The 15,479-nt window shown below is 40.6% G+C and overlaps 2 protein-coding genes and 1 long non-coding RNA gene across 3 annotated transcripts; 1 reads left to right on the top strand and 2 right to left on the bottom strand.

Moving 5' to 3' along the window:
* Positions 1-4,296: 4,296 nt before the first annotated feature.
* On the bottom strand, positions 4,297-5,166 carry LOC134217870 (uncharacterized). The gene is made up of 3 exons (XR_009981173.1): positions 5,073-5,166; positions 4,855-4,999; positions 4,297-4,572 (listed from the first exon to the last, which is right to left on the bottom strand). It is a non-coding gene; the product is annotated as an uncharacterized LOC134217870 (long non-coding RNA).
* Positions 5,167-7,880: 2,714 nt separating this feature from the next.
* On the top strand, positions 7,881-9,906 carry LOC134213498 (uncharacterized). The gene is made up of 2 exons (XM_062692605.1): positions 7,881-9,658; positions 9,736-9,906. Exons 1-2 carry the CDS (start codon positions 8,009-8,011, stop codon positions 9,844-9,846), a joined length of 1,761 nt encoding a protein of 586 aa, XP_062548589.1. The 5' UTR covers positions 7,881-8,008; the 3' UTR covers positions 9,847-9,906.
* LOC134213499 (pyroglutamyl-peptidase 1) lies at positions 9,829-10,744 on the bottom strand. Its single transcript, XM_062692606.1, has 2 exons — positions 10,421-10,744; positions 9,829-10,361 (listed from the first exon to the last, which is right to left on the bottom strand). The coding sequence occupies exons 1-2, from the start codon at positions 10,619-10,621 to the stop codon at positions 9,957-9,959; spliced, it is 606 nt and encodes a 201-aa protein (XP_062548590.1). The 5' UTR covers positions 10,622-10,744; the 3' UTR covers positions 9,829-9,956.
* Between the last annotated feature and the right edge of the window lie 4,735 nt (positions 10,745-15,479).

The raw sequence follows: 15,479 nt of genomic DNA on the forward strand, positions 1-15,479 counted from the left end.
TTGTACGAGAAAGGAAAAAATGAATATGTTACAAATATGCGATCGTGCGGTAGTACAATGATTAGCGATAGTAAATACAATGATTAGCGCAACGGCGCGTTTTGAAAAATACATATGGATTAAAATTCGATATGTTTCCAACTTTCCTGATTCCCACGTAGTGTTTTTTCACCAATGTAATATTAAAGTTCAATCATACTACATAGTTGTATGTCATACATTGATTTTGCATCCCTTTGTGTAATAATTGTACAAGTACATTTGTGAAAATGAAACCAACAATTCACATAAATATAAATGAAAAAAAAGCCGCATAATATGGAAATAAGGAGGTGTATGAAAATGAACGTTATGTTCAAATCACCCATATGCCCAAACTACACCATCATTCCACCCAAACCACCCAAACCAAAAAGCAGTTAGCCTTAATGACACGCCTCTTCTTTCCTTCCAAAGCATGAAACAAAATGGCAGCAAACGTAACGAGCGCACGAGAAAGCATGTACGTAGGTATGCGATTTTTATTTCCAACGACGAAACTTTTACAGCTGTGTTGAGGCGGATGAAGTCATCGGCTTCGGGTCTCTAGCGCGTGTGTGTTCGTCCATTAGTTTTCGTGTTCCACATTTGAAGCTTTGGAAAACTTTGCTTGAGAGGTTAGCATCATCAATAAAGCACGAAAGAAGCAACACAAACATTCATGCTGTCAGTTATATACACGGTGCGAAATTTATTCACCGCATGCAGAAATGCTACACCCTTAATTTGTTTTACTCAATATTGTGCGGTTACTTGCTAAGTTTGTTAAACTTTATTAAGTGTTATTTTAATCTCAGATTATGTTCAACACCGTACTTGCTAAATGGATACGGTCGGTTAAAGTAGCTGTTCCTTAAATAGTTCGTTAAAGTAGTCGCTAGATTATTCGCTGTTGGTTTGAGCGAGACAGAGTATATGTCAAAAAAAATTAACCAGCAATCTGCGGTGTATTGTTCGAAATGAACGTTTATCAGCAATAGACTTTCTGCTGTACTATAGATCTCGCATAATTTATCAAAAGGACCTAAGTAACATTTTTTTCATGAATTAATTTGAGTACTGCAATCAACAGAACAACATGAAAGCTATTGCGATTCTTTTCTAAAATTAGCATACTGGCTCACCAGTTACGCGCCGGGTCTCATGCGCCGAGTTGTGCGCCATGCAAAAAGTAAATAAACCAATGTCAAATAGATGTGAGCTTTCGGTAAGCTTTTCCACATTCGCTTGTATGTAGCATATTGTCGTCCCTTTACGAAAAGATATTTTTAAGTGAAATTGTTCGAGGTTTAGTAATTTTTTGCTTTTCTTTCGCCTGTGTTGCGTTCGGGATATTGTTTAAGTGGATATTAGTAGTGCAATTATGTTTAATTTGTGATGTAATATTCTACACTTAAATTGAGTAAAGTCACAATACCTTAGCGGCGCACAACTAAGCGAGGCAGAGGTGAATGAGCAAAATGCTATAATATCTCGAGAATCACAATATTGATTGCAGTATTCAAATTAATTCATGAAAAAAAGGTTACTTACGTCCTTTTGAAAAGTTAAGCGAGAATTCATGAAAAAATTTTACTTAGGTCCTTTTGAAAAGTTATGCGGGAAATGTAATAAAATGCGTAAAGCCAAAATAGTTCTGATTGTTTATGTTGACCTTTTGTAAATTTATTGGTCAATATTTACGAAGTGCAGTTAAAAGAAAAGTGCATACTTAGTTTATTCAAATTTGATTCAGACTATCTTTTGAAAAGGGTCAAACTTGTTTTTACTGATTTTTTCAAATGGATATAATCGAAAAACGACCCTTCCTACAAAAAAGTGTTGTATGGGTGACTATCGCAAAATCAGTCAAACTTTCCAAAAAAACTTATTGAAAAACTCAAAATTGAACCCTACACTGAAAAAAATCGATTTAAAAATCTTAAAGTCGATTTGCGAAAAAACGCCCTTTTCCATTTGGACGAAATTTTGTCTCAAGATAGGTGATTATGTTCCTACCAACCGTCCATACATCCCAAGCTGGGCACTTTGAAGGAAAAAAATTTTTCTAACAAAACTTTTTCTTGATGGAATTGATTTTTTCAGTGTCTTTAAGGGGTGGATTTAACATATGTATACATAATATACTCATATTAAGTATTCCTGTACAGTCAGGCAGAGTACAATGTTTTGGTCGTAGCTGGTCGCAACTAAAGAAGCTAATAATGGAATATAATATTTTTTTGAAGATATAAACCCCTTCTTAATATTACTCTTAATTTAAAAACAAACTATATTTAGTGACTAAATTAGACAATGTATCATAAAAATAGATTTGCTTGGGGTTCTATTTATAACGATGGCTTTCATTGGTTTAATTTCAGATGAAAATACACTGAAAATAATTCCGACAAGAAAAAGTTTTTGCTAGAAAAACTTTTTTTCCTTAAGAGTGCCCAGCTTGCGATGTATGGACGGTTGGTAGGGAACATAATCACCTATCTTGAGACAAAATTTCATTTAAATAAAAAAGGGCGTTTTTTCGCAAATCGACTTTAAAATTTTTAAACTGATTTTTTTCAGTGTAGGGCTCAATTTGAATTGTTTCCGATATTTTCACTAGAAAGTTTGACTGATTTTGCGATGGTCACCCATACAACACTTTTTTGTGGGATGCGTCGTTTTTCTATTATATCCATTTGAAAATATTAGCAAAAAAATTTCAGCTCTTTTCAAAGGATAGTCTAGATTAAATCAAGCTCTATCTGGTAAAAGGGCGAATGTCGCAAGAGAGGATTCTCTTCGTCGACTTCCCCTCTTTTAAATAAAAGTGACAAGCAGAGGATTTCATCGCGGTTTATCACCTCAGAATGCAAGTTTTCATTGTTTTCTTTCGTTCTGAGGGGAAAACCGCAACGAAATCATCTGCTTGTCACTTTAATTTAAAAGAGGGGAAGTCGGCGAAGAGAATTCTCTCTTGCGACATTCGCCCTTATTCCAGATAGAGCTTGAAATTTGGAAAAACATTTTTGTTTTCATTTCGGATCATCTGGTGATTTTTCATTTCTCATTTTTCATTTCTTACTTCTTACTTTTCACTCCTCACTTCGCACTTCTCACGTCTCACTTTTCACTTCTCACTGCTCACATCGGCCCATAGGGGAAAGAAATGGCAGAAATGACGCTTAACTTTTAAAAAGAACATATGTCACCTTTTATTCATGAATTAATTTGTGTACTGCAATCAAAAGCTATCATATTGGTCTGTTGATCGCAATATTAAAATTCATTCATGAAAATATGTTTCTTAGATCATTTTGAAAAATAAACGAGAATTTTCAGTGTATACATGAAATCTTAAAATAGGTACTTTTTAACTCATTAATGGGTTTCTATGTTTCTTTGTGAAGTTTTTTCTTCCGTGTAAGCTGTGTATTCTATGCTGTCAGTGTGCCGGTTTCGAATAAATTGTGTCTTGGGAGAACATAACCTAGAAAATCGATAGCTTATTTGTTACAGAAATAATGATGTCTCATAACTCTTTGAATATTTACTATTTTTGAGAAGTGCCATCATTATGAAACTCAATAGTGAACAAGAAGAAAACATTCCCCATCGAATGCAACTTGTTGTAGCAAAATCGATTCAGGTTTAGTACTAGAAAAATTGGCTAATGTTTCAATGTGCACACACATACGCACACACACACACGGACACACACACGGACAGACAGACATTTGCTCAGTTTGTCGAGCTGAATCGAATGGTATATAATACTATGGGTCTACAAGCGCTCTATAAAAAGTACGTTTTGGGAGTGAAATGAAAGCCTTTCTGGTACAACTTTGTTGTACGAGAAAGGCAAAACATCAACTTTTGCATGTATTTTTGCAATGCAATTTTACCATGAATAATTAGTTTATCTTCATTTTTGTTTCATGCGATCATTCGGGATTTGATTATATTCAACAAAGATTAAAAATAGTATGATTTTTTAACGATTCAGCTTTTAATCCAAATCAAATGCAGTGCGATAATTATTCCATTATACGATTACTGTATTATAATATGTATACTATTTCACGAGCCACGGTAGAGGAATATTTTTATTAGAGTTTTCAATTCAATTCAATACAAAGCAAGCCAACGCCAAAAGTTTCTATTATATTTGATTTATTATCTTATAACTTTTCTAATTTCCTAACAACATATCTTTCTCTAAATTCTCAAAATAATCTATTACACTAGCCGTTCGATAACTGCAATGCATTCTAGACGTCAAACGGTTGTCAGTCGACGTCAGATGCAACAAAAGAGCATCGAATTGTGCAATGCAGTGCAGCTGTCATCGACTTTGACACCGTTTTGAAGTTTGGCGGTCCGATAACTGCAAAGCTGTTGCAACTATCAAATTGCAGTTAAAAAGCATTACAGTTAAATGACTTGCAGTTATCGAACGTCTACTGTATTAGTCTGAAAGTACAGGAACGTTTGATTTTGCCACTCTCTCCACCATTTCCGAACGATTAAAGCTGGATGCTGTGATCTGTGGATCTGTGGATTATATTAAAACAAATATTTACTAAACGTTAATGGTCCTTTTCTAATGCACTATGGTATATATGTACGAAAGGGTACGATAAAGCGATGAGATGCAAACTAAAGGCCCCGCGCAATACAGCGGAACAGCGACGCTCATATATTTTTTGTCAAATTTGCCGTTTTCATCGCCGTTCCGCTGGTATTGCGTTTAGGCCTTAACTTGGGCCTTAAGTCTCAAATAACGAGTTACAAGCCGAACACCAAATACAAAGAAGGATGAGATTATCACATTACCTTTACACGTATATCCTTGCGATTCGACCGATATGCTGATTCCGCTTGTGCAGTACGGAGTGGCGTAACACCGGTGTCCCAAGTGGTGTAGAATCGTTTCACCACATTTCACGTTTTCTCTAGTAGTGGTTCGAAAGGGATAATTCTGCGAATAAACAAAAATTGGATAAACTAAAATAGATTCATTTTCCGTTTTATATAATAAAGTTTTAACTTACACGTATTTAGTCCTTTTCATTTTTAGCCTCACCACCGAATTCGAAAAAAATGTGGTCTCAGGCCTGACGACCAACTGCCGTCGACAGAAATGTCACTATAACACTAAAATTAAAATCACTTCTTTTTATGCAGTCAGGTGTGAATAACTACCCAAATTATATCAGGTATGATTTTTCTCTACAAAGATTATTTTTCATTTCTCATTCTAGTAATCATTACTATAACATGTATAATCTGACAATAATTTTCAATGATAAGGTCGGCGAATATCTTAATCATATAATTGTATATGTATCGTACACGTTATGATGATTATACGCGGAATGGAAAACTTATAATTTTAATCATTTAACGTACGATTTATTTCTATGCGGGCAGTGCTTTTTGAGGTCTTCCTAATCAATGATCGAAAACGACATTAAAAGCCGGAGCCTCGACCGCAACAGCAAGAGAAATTAAAAAGAGAGATACATTGGAAAGCATACCACAAGCAGGAACTAATAATAATAAGGTTATTATTACGCATCTCGAGATTAAATAGAATACTGCGATTTCCTGCTGGTTGCTTCTCAGGTAATCGCAACGGTCACTAAACACAACAGAGTCAATGAAAATCTCACCCACCGTATGCACTTGCCATGATAAACACTCTCCATGTACTCAGTGACTCCGGTTGCCTCTCACTAATACAATCGAACACTGCTGTCATTTCGCGAAAAGCACGTGGTTTTGTTTTGAGCGGGAAAATTCTGCCTTTCTTTTAACACGGCGGCAATCTTGACGCAGCATTCTAGAAAAAGATAAGCGCGATAATAATTCCTGCCACAAGCGTCGCCACAAACTGATACAAAAATTATCAGATGCGGAGACATCCTTGGGCACATCGGTACCAATTATTATGTATTTCAAGTTTGGCAGAAAATGTTAAAGAGGTTATTGTATAGAACAGTATCAAAAGAAAACCAACGATATTATTTCCTCTTTGTTTGTCATTCTGACAGCATCTTGACAGTGCTACACGCGGAAATATCCTAAAATCAAGACAAAATTTTCAAAACGACTTATCTGCTTTTGTAAACAAAGATTCAAACGACGATTTGACGAATCTGATAGCTCTCCCACGCAAACCAACACCATCAACAAGTAGCGGAAACCTTCACCTACCTATTGGTGGTGTTAGTTTGCGTGGGAGAGCTATCAGATTCGTCAAATCGTCGTTTGAATATTTGTTTACAAAAGCAGATAAGTCGTTTTGAAAATTTTGTCTTGAAATATCCGTTTCTACACGGTTAGATGACTTTACCCATTAATGGGTACTATGTTATTGCTGATATTATTCCCACCGTGAAAAATTCACCCATTTTCTTGAAAAAGTGCAACTACCCATTTTAATGGGTAGTGTTGCTTTTTAAGAAAATGGGTGAATTTTTCACGGTGGGAATAATAACAACAAGAACATAGTACCCATTAATGGGTAAAGTCATCTAACCGTGTAAGCATTTCTAATCGCAGGGAAGATAGCCCAATTTGAGTTAATTTAAGCTATTTTCATCTAAGACACTGAAAGTAACGTTCGGAAAAAAATATTTCAAAAAATCCGATGAAAAGTATGGGATTTTTTAAAGAATTGTCTTGTGTCGTGCCCCTTGATCTTTATTGTGAGTGAATGATTCACAGCTCACTTTTTACAAGATCCGGATCACCAGATCAGCAAATTAACTAACCAATTGTAAGGAAATGCGAAACAAAAAGCTTATAGTGGGTTCTTTACACATATAATATATCCTTGTAAGCGTGAGAGCGGTGAAATTTTGGCATGTACGGGTCGAAATCATGGTTCTGAATGCCAACCGTTTCACTATTTTGCATTCTCCTTACGTATTTTTCTAAAGATCCGATCCTTATGAAAGATCCGGATCATTAGACTGAATGACCCAGATCTGAACCGTTCAACTAAGTGATCCGTTTTGCCCATCTCTAACTCTAACCGATCGTGTCCACCTAGCAAGTAAACGCTCAATATCATAAATCATGCGAATTGGGAACTGAAATTGTGCTTCATTTTTTTTCAAACAGCACTATTTATTTTTCTCAATGTTTATGTTATTGATGGGGCCCTTTTCACTTGTTAAGGGAGATTTAGGTTCTGTCAAAAGATATTTTAGTTACTAGATAAAGATTGTCGCTGTCGTCGCTGTCCGGAACATCTTTTGCTGGCGAGGATAGGGGAGCTAAATGTCAAAGAAGGAAAATCCATACGATTTGACAGGTATGTACCACACATGTTTCGGACAGCAGAACAAAGGGAACAGTAGCGACAATCTTTATCTAGTATTGCTTTTTGCATTGAAACTTTTCGTTTCGTCACTGAAACCATTGACACTTGTCTTCAGCGACTGCTTCCGCGATAGAGCATTTCCACATTTTATTCACTCATACATATATATTGCTGTCAAAATGTACATTTGACAATTAAATTTTCAGCTAAAAGCTCTATTTTTTGACACCGGTGCACTCACACAACCAATCGACATCAGTTGTCAGAAAATCAGGAGTACCAACTTGACCACTATCTCCTTGTCGCCGAGTCTGGCGCTGAGTGCTCGGCGCGGAAACCCAAAGGTGGGAATAAAATTTTGGGGCTTATGCGCAATAACTAAAATATCTTTTGTTCTGTCTCAATTGGATAATTAGTGCCACCTCTTTTGCCGTGTATAAAAGCCTTTTCATTGTACTGGCTGCATACTCGGCATCGTAGCATGCAGCCATGAGCGAATCAAAAGAGAAACAGCAAACAGGCAAAAATGCATCTTTCTTTCAAGCAGTCAATCTCAAGTTTTCCTTGTGCCCTTCTTCTAAAAAATCTCATTATGGATCCAGCATGTTGTGCAATAATCACGTTCAGTAGAGAAAATTCTTGAAAAAGTGTTGAAACATGTTTAAACTATTCAGATCGGTGATAAAATTGGATTTGCGGTCGACGACCCTTTATTCCACCTTCCGACCGGCCGAATTCCAGTTCGAAACATCGGATGGTGAAAGCGGCACGCTCATTCACCGTTTTTCCCGGCACATTGCTCTCACCAAGCGTGATTTCACGGATCCGACCAGGTTTAACTTTAAATACTCCTCGTTCTATCCCGTTTACCGACCGGATCAGTTCCTCGAACAGCTGGCAGATATTTCCAGCCATGACATGGGCAAGCTTATCTGCATGACGAGCGATTTCCGCGGGAAGACCGATGTTCGGATGTACACCGATGTGGTCAATGCTCTGGACGAGGAATGTGAGTCTCGAGTCGATAAGGTGGAGCTTCTGGAGCTGGTGGGGATGATGCATGGCTTCATGTATCTGCTGCCGAACAAGATTACGAAGCTGAAAACATATCGAAAGGCGATGCCACGGCTGGTGGAAATGTTCGGTCGAAATGTGAACAGGAAAGATTTTATGACGATCGTTTTCTTCCTCGGTCTGTGGAAGAAAAACGCTGCTGGAAGTCGAATGTTAGAGCAGTTTATTTCGGACTATCTTGATGAGTTTTTGAATGCGGAAATGGAGCTGATGGATTTCGTTGTGCTGGCCAACGCCATGTACAAGACAAGTGTGAGAAGTAAGAATGAACGATTTCGGAGTCATCTAGTGGAAGAAATATCGCATCTCAATGATGAGGATATGGCCTTGTTTGTAACGCTGGTCAAAAGTGCTCGCATGAATCGAATACAATCGGAACGTATAGTAATCAAGTTGAAGAGTGTGCTGCAGAATCGAAACGAGTTGTTGGATTTCAGAGGTCTGTCACACTTGTTTGCTTATGTTGCGGATAATTTGATTATGGACGATCCTTTGAAGGATCTTTTTTTGGCCGAATTTAACAAGCACATTGAAAGTGAAATACGAAATCATCCGACAGAACGAAACGGCTCCCTTCGGCAAAACTTCCGTGCAAAAGATTTGTCAACCTTTTTATGGAGTTGCTCGACCTTATCCATCTCGGCTGAAGATCTTAATTTTGAAGTAAAGGATTTGTTGGACGTGGTGTTTCAGAAAATTGAAAACGATGAGTACCGGTTCATTCCAGATACGTTGGTAGACACATGTCTTTGTCTGTGGATGATGGGTCACCCTTCGGTTGATTTGATGTCCAGTATATTCAGTAACAAACAGATGACGCAGAACTTCATGCAGGATCGCCCTAAAATTGAATCCAGGCGTGATTTGCTCCTGGCGTGCGCCGAAATAGAACGACCGGAAGCGTTCAAAATTATTTCGAAGCTGCAGCGCGTCCGGGCGTATCAGCTGGATCGACCAACACCGGAATATCTGGTACGGAATCGTGTTGAGCTGCAACGTGTTCACCGATGTCTGAAGGATCTGACAGACAAATTACAAATCAGTGAAATAAAATTCAATCTGCCCATTAGGGCCCTGAACATTGCTGGTTTGCTCGTGAAGATGGATAATAATGAAATTATCAATTTAGATGTGTTTGACCGAGCGTATTGTTTATCGGATGATCAGACTCCTTCGGGATTGATGCTACTCAAACAACGGTTGTTGAAAAAAATGGGTGTCGAAACGCATCTGGTGAGTATACATTGATTCTGTTTACGGAAGGGATAAGAACGACATTCGAAAATATCAATCGTTTCTTTTACTTCCAGATTAATAGTATTCAGACAGAATCCGACGAAATGCTGACTCAAATTTTGGAGAACACCATCCAGAGACTCGTGAAATCCGACAAAACCAGAGAATCTAGGAAAGCTGGTTAAAACATATATTATTATTATTCCATCAAACACTAAAATTAAGATCAGTTAAAACTTGGGTAATATGAACTGCGTGCTCAATTCCATCCGAAATTAATCCTTTCGGACGTCCTCTACAGTTTGCCCTCTGCGTCAAGCTGCTGCATGCATCGTGCCATCACCTTTTGGATGGCTTGATTCGTTTGTTCGGAGTTGTAAGGTTTTCCGATGTCTGGCACGTGAATGAACAAGGACCGATCCCGGTCGATGTCCAGAGATTTGAGGTAGATGTATCCGCACAGGTAGCTGCCCACTTCCCGCGAGCACTTGACCATGGTCAACTCACGAGCAATTTCTTCCACATTTAGGTTTGTTTCAAGTACTTCACACTTGCCCTTATCGTTGGAAGATTTCAGCGGTATCTTATCGCAGGGTAGACATTTATTGGCAAAATCCGGCCGACAGTAGCCCGATGAGTAGGAACATTTTTCTAAGTTGATCGAATCGATTCGACCATGGACGCCGACATGGATAACCAGCTGCAAGAAATCGATTCCATTAGTAGGGTAAACGTGCAAATTTCGTGCACTGATCATACCGCAGGATTTTCGCTCCAGATTTTGGGAACCACTGCATCGACGGCTTCGTAAGTAACAGGTATTTCCAACTTTTTCACTTCATATTTAACCTTCTTGTGGTGGAACGAATCGGGGAGTAGCTTCACTGCTTCCCAGCTGGCGTTGCGTTCTTCGTGGCCAGCGAACGGGCCGAATCCGGTAACGTAAATAGTTCGAGACATATTTTATGAATCACGAGAGCTTTTATTATGTTTGCATCCAGTCCATCCACCCACGACACTTTGTTGTGCTGTTGACTGATGCCTTCGTTCTCCGTTGATATGTTGAAAAAAAAATGTCACTTTAAATTGCGAGGTGGCCCATTGTGTGTTAATACACGGAAAAAATACTCTCATTCATTTGTCTAATGTCAATGACCTGGTTTTGGCTCCTCCTTTTGAACAAGAATTTCAATGTTTGGAGCAGATATTCCAGATGCTTGTTTCGGAGATTTTTCTAAAAATTATCCTAAAGATTCTTAACAAATTTCTGATATGATATTAATAAAGTGTTGAATGGCAACCGAGCGCTATGAGCTAGCCACATCGAATAACAATTCCTGTAGTACTCTAGAACTTGATAGAATAAAGTTGTATTACTATTAAGAAACTAGAAGTGCGGTGGGCTCTGGATAGGAAATGTAAGAACCTACTGATTCATCGGATCGCGGAAGACCAACTAGAATATGTCAAAGACAAGAAGACAGCAATGCACGACTGGGACGCATAGCGGAACGCTTTCGAACGTATTGGAATCGCTGGCAAGTTGATTTTGAAGAAACAATTTCAAGAATTGAAACTCTCCGAATCTGACGATGTGAAACAGTTTTTACTGCGTTTCGAGAATTATGCGTTATCATTTGAATTAAAACAACAAACTATAAGGCAGAGCTGTTGAAAAATATTCGCACCAGAAGTCCATATAATAAAACACGTTTTGATCCCAATTTATCCTCTGGAATGAGTCATTGACAAGCTAAATGATCGAACTTAGATGATCCAAAACATGCTATGATTGTAGAAAAGTTTTGATACATTTTCCATTGAATTGCAAAAATGGAAAATTTTCTCCGAATCCTTACGAAACTCTCCCACATAATCCGAATGCTATTTGAAATCTTCTAACAGATATGTTGTCTCTATGAATGGGGCTCCAATTAGTTGATCTAGCGAAGTCCAAGATTTAGGACTTATGTACACTGCCCTTCTACGCATAATTGTCCCATGTTACCCTTGATGAAAAATCTCAAACTCGAGTCAATTTGTCCCACTGAAAAAATGAAGTTGTTGTCTGATGATAATAGAGGCTAAAAACCGTTTAAATAAGCCATTTTATGAGACAGATTCGAACAGCATCGAAATTTTGAGTGGACGGCTCGGTCTTTGTTTTGGTAAATTTGCATGTAAACCATCATCATCTCGTCATCATCATCATCATTTCATTTCATTTTCGCAAATGTTCCTTGTAAAATGTAAATATTAGTATTTGGTCTCCTGTCATTTGAGCTTTCTATAAAATGGCTTATAAGTAGGGATTCGTTTAATGTCTTGGAAAAGTGTTGCCTACCCTACGCTCATAACATCCCGAAATTATCTGTTAAATTTCATGATCGAATCGATTCTTGAATTGGTGGGACAAATTGACTCGAGTTCGGATTTTTTCACCAAAGGTAACATGGGACAATTATGCGTAGAACGGCAGTATAGCATGAATTAATTAACTATCAAAAACCACACAGAAGGTATGCAAGCGAAAAGGTACGAATATAGTAAGTTAATATTTATGGAAAAATCAAAACCATTTACTAAAATAAATTCTTCCATTTACTCCCTGGGGGCCGCTCCAAAACGCGGAGGGTTACTACCCCGAACAAGGGTAGTGGGGCTGGGAAGCTGAACCCTGGCCAGGTACCTCCCAAACCGGGGGAGGAAGGACCTGGAAAGGTCCGTCCACCCAGGAAAGACGGTGGTAAGGGGTTACGGCAGGCTGAGAGAGAACTCTCAGCCGCCCCAGACCAGGGAAATAGAGGAGGATGACGCCTCCTGGTGTTACGGTGTTTTCTAATTCCCATAAACAGTGTGACGAAAGACCCAAAATAAAGCTCAAAATCTTCACTCAAAATAATGAATGGAGTGTGCAACGAGAAGTCTTGTCTTTCTCACACTGACGCTCACCCGACGATGGACGGACTTGTCACGTTGAATCGTCGCTAGGCTCTGCGACGCTGCCCTTGTGACATAACGAGTCGATAGTGTTGCGAGAGCGTCGGTTGCACTGTGGGTCGGCTGTACATAAAAGAGCCCTAAAATGACGCGAGCGTGAATATTCATGCCACGTGATTTCCATCCATTTCCTCTTTGGAGGGCCTTTTGCTTGCTAATGCCGTGGTATGCAAATGTACACGTTTCTATTATGGCCGCCGGGTCAAATCTGGTGATGAATGAACGTTTAGTGCCTGGAGTAGAGCAATTGTTATTGCAATTTACCTGATGCTTGGACTATGTAGATGACTTTCTGGGTGAATGCGATCTCTGTCGTTTCGTGCAGGATGTCAAGGGGCTATATGCGTCCACACCCTTCAGGTTTTCTTATTAATCCAGGTGATATTAGCTCTTACACGTGCCGGAGCTAATCCAGATCCGGAAGCGAGTCGTTCCTAGCGTTAAATAGTACTTCGTTTCATACCCAGTCGAATTATTGTGTTCAGTTTAGTTACCTCAGGTGCCCTTACGGTGTGATGCGTCGTGTCGGGCCTAATAGTTGCACTTTGTATTAGATTTCCTAGGCAGTCACTGAGCACTCTCCACTTCTGTCCTGTAGGATCGGACTAAATTGCGGAAGTTATGCTCAGAAGCAGAAGAATAGAAGGTGCTGGATCGGAATATGTGTTACCCTGGTTCAGATCGTGTGTCTACTTACGATCGTTTACAGGGTTGTGCGTTGAAGTCATAACGAGGTGCGTTTAGTGGTGGTGTATTTATTTTTACCCTTGTGAGTCGCGTTCTCTTAATAACTACTCATTATACAAAAGTATGCAATACTGGGCCCTGGTCAAGAACAAGAGGAAACCGAAGACTTCAAGGGCCGAAAAGAAGGCCCAGGCGAATGAGGGTAGCAAGAAGTCTAGGGTAGGCGCCAATCGCTCCAGGGGCGATGCCCTAGTCATCACGGCGGACGAGGCTAAGTACTCGGATGTTCTGAAGGCGATAAGGAGTGACGTCAAGCTCGGTGAACTCGGCGCCGACGTACGTCGAATGAGACGTACCCGGATGGGCGAGATGATCCTCGAGCTGAAGCGGGGCGTCTCGCAAAAGGGCGCCGCCTACAAGAAGTTGGCGGAGGAAGTCCTAGGCGAGACGGTCAAGGTGAGGGCACTCACGACGGAGGTGAATCTAAGGGTTAAAGACCTGGACGAGATCACCGAAGTCGAAGAGCTCGTCACGGCACTGCGGCGACAGTGTGAAGTGGAGACGCCCACCGCAGCCGTTCGGCTACGGAAAGGTCCGGCAGGGACACAGGTAGCATTGGTTCGGCTATCTGCAGCGGATGCCTCCAAGGTAGTCAAGTTAGGGAGCGTCAAGGTGGGATGGTCGGTGTGCCCTGTGGGCATATACGAGCAACCCGAAGTTTCCCAAGCAACCAGAAGTTCAGATTTTACTTAAATTTACTCTTAACCGAACTAATTGGTTCACTATGGTTCACATCAAGTTCCAAGCATCCTTAACGGAACTTTAAAGTTCACTTTTACGCTCCCACCATTCAAAAAATTACTTAAAATGAGAGCTGATTAAGCCAAAATAGCCCTTCTTATCCGAACTTCTGGTTGCTTGGGTTGCTTCAAGTGCCTGGAACCGGGGCACAAGCAATATGGGACTGCAGCGTGCTGCAAATTCACAGTGCAGGTAACGCAGCTGGCTTGCTCGGCCGCGCCCGAGTGTTTGGTGTGCGCAGGTTTAGAGGAAACGGCGGAACACGTGTTGTTCGTGTGCCCACGTTTTCGCGCAATGCGTGACCACATGCTTGCCACATATGGTCTGGACACTACCCCGGACAACCTAGTTCGGAGGATGTGTAAAGATGAAGTTGGCTGGAACGCCGTTTTATCGGCTATCGTCCAAATCGTCTCGGAGCTACACAGAAGGTGGCGCGTGGACTCAAGGATGGCTAGTTCAGGCGCAAACAAGAGGTGGTCCAAGGGCTCCGAGTCGGCTTCATGGGTCATACCGGTGGTCATGCCATGTGGTCGAACTCGAACATTTTATCGAACAAGTGGCCGCGCGAAGAACAACATGGTACCGTCGCTTTCGCGGCGTCGGTCAACCGGGCGGGTTCCGAGCCGAGGACGGAAAGGGTCCTCGTCAAGGCTGGGGCAGGCGTAGGCACCGCGTCGGCAAGTCTCTGTGTGTTGGCGAATATACCCTATCGCAGAGAGGTCAATTTGGGGTACGCGGCATCATCATTCTTGATACCAGCCGTGCAGAGGGAAGCAGGCGCGAAGTCGACCCTTCCCACTTTCCGAGGACATAGGGCGTGGTAAGGCCATTTGGAAAGGTGGTAATACGCTGGCACGATACCATGGTGTTCTTCTAAAAAAGCGAGTCATAAATATTCGGTGCTGCAAGGACACGCAGCTAACCTCGAGGGTGCGTTGTGCACTGGCCCCCCTTTGAAGCATTACTTTCTGGTTGTACCGAAGGGACTATGGGCTTGGCGGCAATGGAAACGGTTTAGCGGGTCGGTGATGTAGTCCTGCCTCCCTCGTTTGCTGTTGGAGGTGGTCCCTAACCCCGCACTTCCTGGACAACCCAGGATGTCTGTTGAGCAGATTCCCCCTCCATTGCTTAGGAAGAAAAAAAAACATACACACACATACAGACATCACCACAGTTCGTCGAGCTGAGTCGATTGGTATATAACACTATGGGTCTCCGGGCCTCCTATCAAAAATTCGTTTTTGAAGTGATCATATAGCCTTTCGGTACAACTTTGTGCGTTTATCCGAAATCCCCCTAATGAAAATTTAATTATCTACCGAGCTTC

Source organism: Armigeres subalbatus, chromosome 2 (assembly GCF_024139115.2).
Source record: "Armigeres subalbatus isolate Guangzhou_Male chromosome 2, GZ_Asu_2, whole genome shotgun sequence".
Classification (NCBI taxonomy): domain Eukaryota; kingdom Metazoa; phylum Arthropoda; class Insecta; order Diptera; family Culicidae; genus Armigeres; species Armigeres subalbatus.

Coding starts and splice junctions, on each gene's coding strand:
- LOC134213499 (XM_062692606.1), bottom strand. CDS start 10,621: ATGTCTCGAACTATTTACGTTACCGGATTCGGCCCGTTCGCTGGCCAC. Junction 10,362..10,420: donor TCTGGAGCGAAAATCCTGCG/GTATGATCAGTG, acceptor GATTTCTTGCAG/CTGGTTATCCATGTCGGCGT.
- LOC134213498 (XM_062692605.1), top strand. CDS start 8,009: ATGTTTAAACTATTCAGATCGGTGATAAAATTGGATTTGCGGTCGACG. Junction 9,659..9,735: donor TGGGTGTCGAAACGCATCTG/GTGAGTATACAT, acceptor TTTTACTTCCAG/ATTAATAGTATTCAGACAGA.